We start from the raw sequence: 13,734 nt of genomic DNA on the forward strand, positions 1-13,734 counted from the left end.
CCTACAATAAAAGAGATGTGTAAGGGCCAGTTACTTAATTATGAGATTCAAATGTGTGCCATAATAAAAAGTCATTCACCTCAGCAACTGTCTGAGCACACACACACAGAGTGTCTTCATCATTTGCTTCACCCTAATAAATAAAAGTAGGCCAGTGTAAAGCATTACTGTTATAAAGCAGGTTATGTTCATGGTGTTCTGTCTGCTGCATACTGACTTCTGTGTGGGAGACTGTGTGTATGTGTGCTGGCTTCAACAGAGACACTGCATTTCCCTCTACTGCAGAACATACAGTCAGCCATATCTAACAAGGCAAGGCAAGTTTATTTATATAGCACTTTTCATACACAATGGCAATTCAAAGTGCTTTACATAGAAGAAATTAAAATAATAAAAAGAAATTAAAGCTGCAAGCAGCAAGTATTGGAGTTCAAGCAATTAAGGCCTTTAAGCACAAAAGCATCAAAAGTTATTAAGTTTTATTTAGCAAGCATGTAACCACTGACATAATAGATGGAAAAAACCATTTACAGCCAATACAGGCAGTTTACCATAGGAAATATATGGTTTTAAAGCGTTTTTACAGTTATAGCACCTTTTTGCCTGAGTCTTCTTACAGTCTTGCCTGATCTCCACCACTTTTATTAGTAGTACTCAAAGTGTGCCCATATATGTGTGTCAAATTTGTTGTAAATATGTAATTTTGATAAGGAGTTTAGACAATTATATTCAGTGGCGTAACGAGCCAACACCGGGCTCTTAAAGGGGTCATGAACTGGATTGTTTTATTATTTTATAATGTTGCCTGGGGTGCCCTTATAATGTTAGTATGATTTTTACATCAAAAATTTTCATAATTTATAAATAAAAGCCATTTTTCCAAGCCTGATTTCAGCCTCAGATTTGAACGCTCTGTTTTAAGGGGCGTGTCTGCTGTGAGACTGCAGTGCAAACGCCCACTGCTGTGATTGGCTGACATGCTTGCATATGAAATAGCTAGTATTATATGAACTCTCTCGAAAACTTTTACTACGTTTTTACTATTACAGCTATCGAGATTAACAAATCGTGAAAAGTATTGTTTAAAACATTATATTTAAATCTATTCCATCACATGAAAGGTTGCAGCATGATGAGCACTGACTGAGCAGATGACAGACAGTCTGATCGCGTGAATAAAGATCTTATCATTGCAACGCAATTTTTGCACTCTCACAAATGCTTACACCAAATCACAATGCAAACACGATGTGAATACACAGTAAGAGCTTCGTTGTGTAGTGTAACAGTGTCATTATTTCATCACGAGTTTGGTAAGTGTCCAGATAAGCTCTCGCGGCTCGCGCTGTGCTGTTTGATTGACAGCTTGGGCGATTGGAAAGGGATCGTTCTTTGATCGCTTTCAGTTTAAAAAATATTATTTTCATAATTCTACGAGAAATTATGTGAAGTTGATCGTTTAGTCACTGATGCATAAACAGTATTGAACTATTTTAAGAGAAATATCTGAACTTGAATAATTACACAGAAATCACTGATCGCAGATCAGGCATTAGAATACACATGGTTACTTACATGTTGCTGGCAGATCCGTGTCGGGAAATTGTGATTGACTGATTTAATAAAGTTTAACCATGCTGGAATCCGAAGGAAGCGTATGCAGACTGTCTTCTTCCACAAACAGGCACTGCACAATATTTAGTAAACAGCATGTTTATTGCTTGGAAGTAGCTCGATCCGGTTTAGCAATTATCATGTCGTCCTATGTTATTTAGCATGTTTGGGCGAATCGGTGGGCGGGGCTAAACAGGCCGTGTTGAAGTAGGCGTTGATCTTCTTTTGTGGAGGCGGTGTTTTATCCTCTTTGACGTCATAGTTCCCCACTTTGAAAAACGAGTCGTTTGCTGAGCCTGATGTCTATAAAAGCTTTTATTGGACTTTACAGGATATTATTATAGTATGATGATCTCTTATATGTCAAAAGCTCAAGAAAATTTTGATTTCTCAGTTCATCAGCCCTTTAAGTAGAATTATCAAGGTGGGCCCCTTGATGACGCAATTGATGATATTGATGACGCAATGTCTGCGAGTAGGCTACCATGAATAGGGCAGGATATGATCATACACAGCATATAATATATGAGATGACTAACAAAATCAGGAGGAGCATACGCTCACCAACAACAACAAAAAAAACAACATCAAAAAACACTGGTGACAGCGCACCATAACACATTGTTAGGCCTAGGTCCAAATACATAAAAAAGATGCTCTCTTACATTATAGCGGGATTTTCCGGGCTTTCCTATGTGCAACTGCAAAGTTGTCGATTAGATCAGGATTGTGCGCACGGGCATTCTCAATTGACCCTTCGCAAGGAGTTTGATTGACAGGCGATCTGACTAATCATAATCCGCCATTTTGTCCAACAAAGCAGTCAGGAGAGTTAGTAGATTAACATTGGAGGATTTAAATTTGAAAAACAAAGTGTACTGACGTCTTAGAACTTTAAAACAACATTCCTTTTATGTTCATTCATGTTTATTTTAATGCTATAAATTAACTAGAAGGAAGAGATGATCGGTTCACGAGCAGCTTTAACTGAGCCTCGAGTCTACAGTGATCTGTCAGACACATTAAAGAGTCACAAAACGGTATTTATTGTTTATATGTCTCTAAAAAATTACTACATTTGAAAGGTGAGACTTTGTTTCATATCAAAAGTACTTGTCTGTCAGCGCGCAGTCTTTTTTCTGATCCGCAATGTATTTTTCACTGCGTGAGAACTTGGTGTGGTGTGAGAGTGGCGTCGCTTGTCAGACATAGCAACAGTAACTAAAGTGGGCGGGTCTTTGCGAATGGTCATTGACAGTATGGACGGGGATTCGCCAGTCCCAATTCAAAACAAATTTCATCACAATCCATCATTGTTTGTTTCAAACATGTGAGAGCATCAAAATGATCAATGGGTGAAATTGATTGGATTTAATATTTTTTTTTTGTTTTAGTTATTGTATGTATGTGTTATTGTTTAGCTATTTACCTATGTTTTCAAATTTCCTTTGTTTTTTTGTTGTTGTCTCGATCGGACTAACGACTTTGAAGATAACCACAATTTTGTAAAGCTCTAAATGACACTTACAAAAACCATAAGGCGAAACCTGGCATGTTTGGTATTGTTGGACTCGGCAAGGATTCAGGAGTCTTAGGAGCTCACTCCTGTGAAAAAACACTGGCTTGGAACTTCTAAGGCTCCTTCAAGGCATTGTGCCAATGACGTATACTGAGTTTTTTGAGATACACCAATGTTCTCATAGACTATTATGGCACCCTGGACAAAGACACTGCGTGCCAATTTTCAGTAGACTAACGGTTGGGTGCGCTTATAGCTATTTTCATGATTTTATTCACTGTTATAGCGCCACCAAGTGGCCAATTGTCACGATTTTTTTCATGTCAACTCAGATTGAGCTTATGAACATGTGTCCCAAGTTTAGCGAAAATATCTCTTTCCGCTAACAAGTTATAACCATTTTATAGCACCACCAAGTGGCCAATTGTCATGATTTTTTTTTCACGTGACCTCAGAATGAGCTCATGAACATGTGTCCCAAGTTTTGCGAAAATATCTCTTTCCGTTCACAAGTTATAACCGTTTTATAGTGCCACCAAGTGGCCAATTGTTGCAATTTTTTTCAAGTGATCTCAGATTGAGCTCAGGAAGATGTATCCCAAGTTTAGCATAAAAATCTCTTTCCGTTCACAATTTATAACCGTTTTAGTAAAAGTGGCCCTGGTGCCATCAAATATTTTGGTTCCCCTTATCGACCGTTAATTTAATTTTTTTTTTTTTTTGGATGATTATTGATTGTCAGACTCCAGAGAATAGTCTTGCAGTGGTTTGGTTCCGATCGGGCCAAAAAACTAGGAGAAGTTTGCAAAAATAGGTTTTTCAAAAAAATGCAATTTACTCGAAATTTGCCGCTGAAGGGCGAGCAAATCCGAGGCATGCATCTGGTCCGCCTCGAGCCAAGGAATCCAACGATATAAGACACTTGAGCCTAGGCCTAACGGTTGATGAGTTATGAGCCATTTTGTACTTTTGAGCGCTGTAGCGCCCCCGTCAGGCCGACCGGGGCGGGCCTTGGTGACGCTGTAGGCGGTGTGAGTACTACCAGCCCCCAAAGTTTCAAGTCTCCACGACTTACGGTTTGGTCTGCCCGATCAGTTTTATGTCTGAATGTTGCATCATGGGAAAATTAACAATAACAATAGGGTTTCAGCACTTCGTGCTTGAACCCCTAATAAGAATAATTAAAACAGTTTAGAAAAATAAAATAAAATACAGTACAGTACAGTACAGTACAAACAGTCGGACGAACAGCGGCACAGTGCTCATTCAGTAAATGCATAGCTAAACAGAAGTGTTTTGAGTCTGGATTTGAATGTGACCACTGTAGGAGCACATCTGATCTCTTCTGGAAGCTGGTTCCAGCATAATAGCTAAAAGCCGACTCGCCATGCTTAGAGTGAACCCTTGGTATTTCTAGCTGATATGATCCTAATGATCTGAGAGATCTGTTGGGTTTATATTCAGTGAGCATATCTGCAGTGTATTTAGGTCCTAGGCCATTGAATGATTTATATACCAGTAATAATACTTTAAAATCAATCCTAAATCTAACTGGGAGCCAGTGTAAAGACCTGAGGACTGGTGTGATATGTTCATATTTTCTGGTTCTGCTAAGAATCCTAGCGGCAGCGTTCTGTAAGAGCTGCAACTGTCTTATGGTCTTTTTGGGAAGGCCAGTGAGGAGTCCATTACAATAATCCACCCTGCTGGTGATGAAAGCATGCACAAGTTTCTCTAAGTCTTGTCAGGAAACAAAGCATCTAATTCTTGCAATATTTTTGAGATGATAGTATGCTGATTTAGTTATTGCTTTGACATGACTACTGGACCTAAGGTCTGACTCTAGTGTCACACCAAGATTCCTGACTTGATGTTTAGTTGTTTGACCCCTAGAGTGAAGGTATGCGTTCACCTTGAGAACTTCATCTTTGTTTCCAAACGTAATGACTTCAGTTTTGTCTTTGTTTAACCCTCTACTGCATAGCGTTGCCCCCAGGCAACGGAAAGTTTTCTTAAGCCCTGTGTTCAGTACATTTTTCTTTAAATGATTGCAACCAATTAGAATGTTTGAAAAAGTATCAAAGAACAGTCCAATAAGGTTTGGGAGTCACTATCAAGCACCATTTGAAGGCGGGACGTCCTTTTCTGACACATGGTCACAGGAGCACATGGTGTGAGATGAAAGCAAGATTATTTGCTTTAGTAATCATATTTAAAATGACATGAACTGTACATAAAAAATATGTGTGTGTGTATGAAGGTGTAGAGAAGCCTTTTGGCAGGTTTTGTGAATTTCTTTTTATTTTGCATGTTCACAAATTCAGTTTTTCTTTTTGTTGCCTCAGGGCAACGTTATGCGATAAGGGGTACTTTTCAAGGATGTCTTGGACAATACCTCACAATGGCAAATAATGTGTTACAAGTAGGGAAGATGTAGGGTTCCTGGGTGCACAGGAACACCCAAAGTCACCAAAGTGACACTAATGTGCAGCATCCACAGTCATGTTAGAACAGAAAGGGGCCATCTACAAACTGTTCCCACAAAGTTGGGAGCATGAAATTGTCCAAATTGTCTTGGTATGCTAAAGCATTAGGAGTTCCTTTCACTGGACCTAAGGGGCAAAGCCCAACCCCTGAAAAACAACCCCACACCATAATCCCCCCTCCACCAAACAACCCCACACCATAATCCCCCCTCCACCAAACAACCCCACACCATAATCCCCCCTCTACAAAACTTTACACTTGGCACAATGCAGTCAGGCAAGTACCGTTTTCCTGCCAAACCCAGACTCGTCCATTGGATTGCCAGTCAGAGTTATTTAAGTGTTTTTCCCTTTTTACTTAAATGATTTCTTGACATTTTTTAATAATTTTTTTTATTTTTGTATTGCTCTCTGAGAATTGTATAATGATCATTTTCTCTATGATTCTTTACCATTGTTGCATAACGTTGCCCTCAGGCAACAAAAAAATATTTTGGGGTGGGGGGGTTGGGGGAGGGACATTTTTCAATAAATCAATAAAATGTTCCCAAATGAGCCAGGAAATGATGTGAAATAATTTTTATCATGTGTCATCAAAATTCATGCAGTAGAGGGTTAACTGAAGAAAGTTTTGGCACATCCAACTGTTGACTTCATCAATGCATCAGCACAGGGAGTCAATGGGGCTGTAATCATTAGGCGATAGGGCTAAGTACAGCTGTGTGTCGTCTGCATAGCCGTGGTAAGCAATTTGGTTATTTCTCATTATTTGGCTCATTGGGAGCATGTACAGGTTGAACAGGAGTGGCGCAAGAATTGAGCCTAGAGGGACTCCGCATGTCATGGATGTTCACTCAGACTTATGGTCTCCTATACTCACATAATAACCTCTCCCATCTAAGTATGACCTGAACCATTTTAGGACTATCCCAGAAAGCCCCACCCAGTTTTCCAGCCTGTCAAGAAGTATGTTATGATCGACAGTGTCAAATGCAGCACTGAGGTCGAGTAGTACCAGCACTGATAATTTGCCTGAATCAGTATTTAAGCGAATATCGTTTATTATCTTTATGAGCGCTGTCTCTGTGCTGTGATGCGGTCGGAAACCAGATTGAAAATTGTCAAAGTATCAGACAACTTTTTCAATGATCTTGCCTATGAAAGGAAGATTTGAGATCGGTCTGTAGTTGCTTAATATGGTCTTATCCAGATTGCTCTTTTTCAGGAGGGGCTTGACAACTGCAGTTTTCAGGGAGTTTGGAAAACTCCCAGAGAGAAGTGAGGCATTTACCACTTCTAGAAGATCTGCTTCTAAACTGTTTAACACACTTTTGAAAAAAAGATGTGGAAAGTGTGTCAAGGGCGCATGTTGATGTTTTAAGGTGCTGTACGGTTTCTTCCAAAATTTTGCCATCAATTTCTTTGAAATCAGACATAGTAACTACTTTCTCAGGTGGTCTGATCTGTCTGACCTCAGCGCAACTCAAGGATGTGCTGATCACCTTTCTGATATTATTGATTTTGTCAGAGAAGAAAGAAGCAAACTCACTGCACTTGCTGTCTGAGAGCATTTCACTGGGAATCTGGCTTGGGGGGGTTGTCAGTCTCTCTACAGTAGCAAAAAGAGTGCGTGTGTTGTTTAAATTGCAGTTTATAATATTTGAGAAGAAAGTCTGTCTAGCTTTGCCTAGTTCCATATTGAAAGCATGAAGGCTGTCTTTGTAGATGTTATAATGGACTACAAGTTTTGTCTTCCGCCACATGTTCTTGTGTATTTATTCTCCCTGTCTGGTTCTGTTCTTCATCTGGGGCCTGTACCATGAAGGTAGCTGAACAAACTCAGGGTTACAGGATTGGTTTTGAGTTGACAATACCAAACCGATGCAATCAGGCTTTCCATGACGCAGCTCATAAACTTTCTCTGTCAACTCACATTAACTCAAAAAATTTGTAATGCATTGCACACATACACCCAGTGTTACTTGCTCCGAGGAGCCAGAACCAGGGTCAGATTGTACAGCACCTGTAATCCCATCCATAATCGGTCGTCCCTTATTGTTACTTAGAGCAACTCCTCCGCCAGTGTATTCTGGAGGAGTGACCCTCCACCGGTTTTATGAATTTCACACTTTTTTTTTTTTGTTTGCTGCAAACAAGTGTTTGTGATAAAATGTTCACAAAAATAATAAAAGGTTGTGGTAAATACTTACCACTTTGAATTATATTTTTATATTTTGTCTTGATCTGCTGCCAAGAACATTTGGAGTTGGGGTTGCATCTAAAAATCAATGAATATCAATCTTTTTTTTTTTTTTGAACATTATGTTTATTGGGTTTTTCCAAGTTAAACACAAAGTACAAAGTACAGAATAATCAAAGCAAATCTTTCATCCCCGCACATACTGCCCTAAACATGCCCCAAACCTCAACCCATAAAGCCACAAATAGACCATGAATAAAATTAAACAAGAAAATATAAAAAAAATTAGGTTCTAAGCATTCTGTCCTGTTATACCCAAGTAAGAAATGAAGCTACCCCAGTATTTGACAAACAAATCTTGACGCTTTTTCAAACGAAATGCAATTTTTTCCAAAGGCATGTAAGATGACACTTCTTTAATCCACATGGAAGTATAAGGTGGATTAGGATCCTTCCATCTCAAAGTTATACATTTTATGGCTGCTAGTAGAGCTAGTCTGACAAATCTCAGATTAATTATTTGTTGATCAAGTAGTGTAGTATCCCCTAAGAGGGTAAGTCTAGGTTCTCTAGGCACATTAGTACCTACAACTATAGCAATAATCTCTAAAACCCCTTTCCAATATTCTTCCAAGTCAGGGCAAGACCACAGCATCTGTAGAAGAGTCCCTCTATCTGCTTTACATCTAGGACAGATCTCTGAGTAAGAGCTTTTGAAAGAGTGCAATCTAACTGGAGTATAGCAAACTCTATGTATCACATTAAATTGGATGAGTTTATGACGACTATTGATAGAAAAAGTCTGAGCTTTCTCACATATTGCTTTCCATTCGTCATCTGTGAATGAGCACTCCAAGTCTTTTTCCCACTTTGATTTTACGTCACGAATGTTACCAGCCATCAGTTGTAACAACTTGGTATAGATAAAAGAGATGAGACCCTTAGGACCTTTTTTCTCTGCCAAGATAGCCTCAAGAGGTGAAAGAGGAAGTTTAGATAAACGACCACCTTGTTGGGTCTGAATGTAGTGTCTAATTTGCAGGTATTTAAAGAAAAATTTAGAGGGAAGGGTAAATTTCTGTTGTAATTGCTCAAACGACATGAGTGTATCCTCCTCATAAAATTTGTCAAAGGTTTGGATGCCTTGATCATACCACTGTTTGGCTATGCCATCTTTGAGGACAGGGGGTAGAAAAGGATTGTAATAAAAAGCAGTGGATCTGAACATAGTCTGCTTGCATTTCATCTTTTCCCTGAGGTCTGCAACAATTTTAGAAGTACCAACAATTAGTGGGTTAGAGGTCAATTTCTTCAAATAGTTTATAGAAACAAAAGGTATTGCAGCAAGGGTTATACCCTGTACTTGGGCCTCTTCTAATTGTCGCCAAGCAGGAGGGGAAATAATATCAATCTTTATTAGGATACATTCACATTTTACATACACACAAACACATACAGCTTAACCCTCTGGGGACCAAGGTGTTTTTGGAGCCCTTGAGATGTTCTGACATGCCTTGAAATTTGTGCTTTTTTCAGTTATTTATAAACATGTTAATGGCAAAGGTGTAAAATCACTCTATATAGCACAAACAGGGCTACCAAAATATGCGAGCAATGTGTATGTAGATGTTTGTATTTTTAAGAGAATAATGTTTATGCGTGGTTATTGGAAAAAATAAAAATGAAAGTGGCTGAATTAAGACCACAAAACACATATTAAATATGTGTCCACAAGACTTTTGTCTAATTGATGTTGTACCTTTGAGTACTGGCTTCAAAATTATGTGAAAATAGTCTTGCTTTATCGTTCACAAAAAAAAATACATTGATTTAAATGGTGTAAAACAGGTTTTGCTTGGAAAGCCAATATGCGAGGGGGGCGTGAAGGAGTAGTTTACACCTGGGATGTCCCACCCACTCTGCATAATGACTCTGAATAGCCATTCATTCAGGTGTGACACTGACTGAGCCACAATGCAAGGACAATGTATTTAGAAGAATACTTATATTGACCATTTAAGATTTCGCTTACATCTATCTTGTAAATATGTTTAGCTATTTTATTAAAAATGTTACAATTACAACAATAATTACAATTTCAACAATATTTCAAGTGTACTCTTTCTTTGTAAAAAAAAAAAAAGAAAGAAAAAAAAGATTATAGGCCTACATTTTATCATATGTATTCATTAGTTTGAATATAGCCAACAATGGAACATCTAACATCTTAGTCTATGACTTTATTTTTGACAAAAATAGTGTGACTAACGCCTGACTAACGTTGTTTTATTGAAATATCAGGGCATATAAATGTTCATTTACGTTGCTAAATACAAATACATTTTATTTCGACATATTCCAGTCGATTTTACTCATCTCAGTAGGCTATAGCAAAGCAGTTTATTCTTTCACACACAGACGCGCGATTCATATTTAGGCTAAACACTCTTTACAAATATGTACCCTTCATTCATCTCACAGAAACGCGAGTCATATTATAGAAATGCGATTCATCTTTTTGCGGTTTACATAGGCCTACACTAACGTTATTCCATAACGTTATTCCACACTTGAGAAAAGAAAACAGCCTACCTCACTCCTCAGCGCGATCTGCTGCTCATATCAGGAGATATTTCTCCTCATCAAAACTTTTCTCCATAAAGGCTATAATGTCTCACTCGCGACGCACTTTGTTTACAGCTGATGTGGGCGTTTCACAGATCTGAAATGGTTCTCGGAATTTGCATTTGAAAAGCACGCGCTCTCCGGGGAGTGGTCACATTACTGTGAATCATCTCGTAATGAGGTCGACTGGAGTCGCTCTCTTTGTATACAGATTACAGAAACTAAGAATATTTGTTTTTTATATAAATGACTTCATTTAAAAGCTGCGATCTCAAGCTTTATGCCCGTGGGTCTGTTTGCCTGTTTGACTGAATTTTCGCGGAGTTATAGATAATTTTCGAACGCGTTTCAAACGGGAGTTTACTGACAGAGAGAAGGCAGAAATCGCATCATGTTAATTTTTCTTTATTTGTCAAAAAGCAAAACACTTTATTTTTATTGTGAGTATACAGAAAAAAAATAGAAACTGAACAGGATCGATTGATGTATTACACGAAAATGAAAGATCAAAATTAACAGAGCATTTAGTGTTTATTTTCATTGCTAAAAAAAAAAAACGAGCAAAACGCGCGGGCGCGTTTTTGGTCCCCAGAGGGTTAAAGCAGCACTCAGTAGCTTCGGGACTTCTTCGCTGTATTCTCGCTTTTTGCTCGCAGGTTTCTCTCTAGAGCTCCCCCCACAGCTTCGGAATAGATATTTGACAACACTGTCGTAAAAACTCGTTGGTGATTCTCAGACACCAGAGGCTATAGATCAACGACATCAAAGCAGATGGGACGTTCTTTAAAACGTCTTCTTCATTCGGGTTCGAACAGCGTGAGGGAGCGCAATAATGACAGCATTTTAGCAGATTTCTTTTGGCCGTAAAGCAATTGTTTACATCGCGAGACCTGATATCACGCGATACTTCCTGACGCAGCGGCCGGCGGCCTGCCGGCTCAAAGTTGCAAGTGCGTATTTTCCGCTCACGGGCACCAGGGGGGTGCGAAACGACCACCATTCAACCTGAAATAAGTAATATAACCATTCCAATGACTCCGAAGCTGTTCAGTTAAGGTAAAAAAAGTTACTTAGTTCACCTTTAAATGCACATAGCACATATACACACACACACACACACACACATACATACAAATGTTTTATATATTAACATATGAACACACACTTTTCATTTTAGCATTTAATGCAATTATGATTATATACATAATTTTACATTAATGGCCTATAGAATGCATTTGTTTAACTTGCGCATTAACGCAATCAATAATCTTCCTCCAAGATTGTTCTCTTGCTTTGGCAGCAGAGACAGTGTTACTGCGTGCTTGAAAGACATTTCTATATTCTTCGTATTTCTGAAGAATAATCTATATATAGTTCTCGCTCTATCCATATCGAACACGATTGGTTGTTCGGTGCCAACATCACTCTTTTATGTGCATGCGCGCGTGGAGTAATCATAGCTTAAAGGTCCCATAATGTACATGTTTCTGAAGTTTGATTTTAGGTTTTGATGTCCTTAAGAATATATATTTGTGGTACAAGTACCAAAAATCTCAATATATATTTTACAACTCCTTTCTCAGGAGCTCTGCCAAGAACAGGTCGATTTTGGCCCGTCTACTTAATATTCATGAGCATCTCTTCTGATTGGCCTGTTGTTTTCTGAGTGACCCATCATTGGTGGGGGTGGCACTGAAGGCGGTGACCAGTCGCGGTTCTACATTGAATTACACCCTGGGCGAGCCAAGGTGGAATTCACCTTGGTGGTGGTGACCAAGTAATCGTTTTGTATTACCTATTTTTATTAGCCATGCAGACAATTCAGAAAAACCAAAATGTGCAGGAAATATAGAGGCCTGTATTTATAATATTCTGAATGAAATGTGCGTTATTTGGAAGAAAGTCGAGGTGTGACTGACTTAGATAACTATATGGATCCCCCGTTCCCCCCCCCCCCCCCCCCTTGTCCGTTCCATTTGGGAGAGACCCAGAGGTGAACTGTCATCCGCGCCCGCGCCTCCGCGCCCCCTCCCCTTTCCCCTTCTCAAACAAACAGCTTCTGTGCACGGCATCTTCTCAGCAAGCAGGGGCGCCTGCAGCTGCAGGGGGCGCAAATTTGCCAATTCCCCACACAGTGAAATGATAGATAATAGAAAACCGCTTCGCGGCGCAGATTTATTTTTTGTATTTTTATTTTCTGCTCGTGCCAGCGGCGCCGCCCCCCCCAAAAATGCAGCCCCGGGCGATTGCCCGGTTCGCCCGTGCCAAAAACCGCTACTGGCGGTGACTGAGTAGTTCTGACGTCACATTTATACGAAAGTCACAATGGCTCGTGAAAAGGCACAGCTACTTTATGCAGACTGTGTGCTTGTGTCTGTGGATCGACTGTTGTGAAACTTATATGGTAGTTACACAACCCCTAGACCTCTGTTATCATGAAAAAAGCCAGGGAATTTCAGTTTTGACAATATGGGACCTTTAAGGATCAAAGCCTGAGTTGACAGAGAAAGTTTATGAGCTGCGTCATGGAACGCCTGATTGCATCGGTTTGGTTTTGTCAACTCAAAACCAATCCTGTAACCCTGAGTTTGTTCAGCTACCTTCATGGAACAGGCCCCAGACGAAGAACAGAACCAGACAGGGAGAATAAATACACAAGAACTAATGAGATAATTAACAGGACAGGTGAATGAAATTATTAATCAGATACACTGGAAAACTGGGTCAAATGATAAGCACAGGCAGAGCAGAACCAAAACACCTGCAACAAAACATTCCCCTAAACGAGAACAATGAGCTAAAGTGTCTTAAAGAAATGGAAAAGTGTGTTTTGAGTGTCTGTTCTAGAGACATAGTGTATGTAAGTATTTATATAATCCCTGTAGTAGTGTATGATATTTTTTGCTGAATGATCATAGGCGGGATGTAGTTCTCAATAAGCTTGAGGTTTATAAAAATCTAAGTTTATCAAGATTTCCATTTACAAAAACGAAAATTTATGGGGTTTCTGGAGTTTTTAAAGCTTGAGAATGTACATGTCACAAAAAAATGCTTTTCTCTATTTTTAGAGCAAAACACGACACCACCACCTTTGTCATCTTCATCATCTTCATCTTCATCATCTTCGTCTCTGATCATCGGCGTGACTGTGATTCTGCTTCTGCTCATCATTGGATTCATGTTATGTATAGTTACTCTCTACAAGAAGCATCAGACTCGAAGTAAACCAGCCAACAATGTTTTCAGAAGTTTAGAAGTTTATCATAGTCATTTATTTGTCAGAATAATGT

General features: G+C 39.2%; 1 protein-coding gene and 1 long non-coding RNA gene across 3 annotated transcripts in view; one reads left to right on the forward strand and one right to left on the reverse strand.

Annotated features, from left to right (window-relative positions):
* Positions 1-13,734, forward strand: part of LOC309493657 (uncharacterized protein) — a 117,630-nt gene that overhangs the window by 100,474 nt on the left and 3,422 nt on the right. For both annotated transcript variants that reach the window (XM_082162843.1, XM_082162844.1), the window contains one exon: positions 13,513-13,665. In XM_082162843.1, coding sequence (XP_082018969.1) covers positions 13,513-13,665 — 153 coding nt within the window. The remainder of the gene's footprint in view (positions 1-13,512; positions 13,666-13,734) is intronic.
* On the reverse strand, positions 784-5,063 carry LOC309494002. Its single transcript, XR_014204180.1, has 2 exons — positions 4,783-5,063; positions 784-4,711 (listed from the first exon to the last, which is right to left on the reverse strand). It is a non-coding gene; the product is annotated as an uncharacterized lncRNA (long non-coding RNA).

This window comes from Leuciscus leuciscus (genome assembly GCF_965113295.1).
Source record: "Leuciscus leuciscus genome assembly, chromosome: 3".
Lineage (NCBI taxonomy): Eukaryota > Metazoa > Chordata > Actinopteri > Cypriniformes > Leuciscidae > Leuciscus > Leuciscus leuciscus.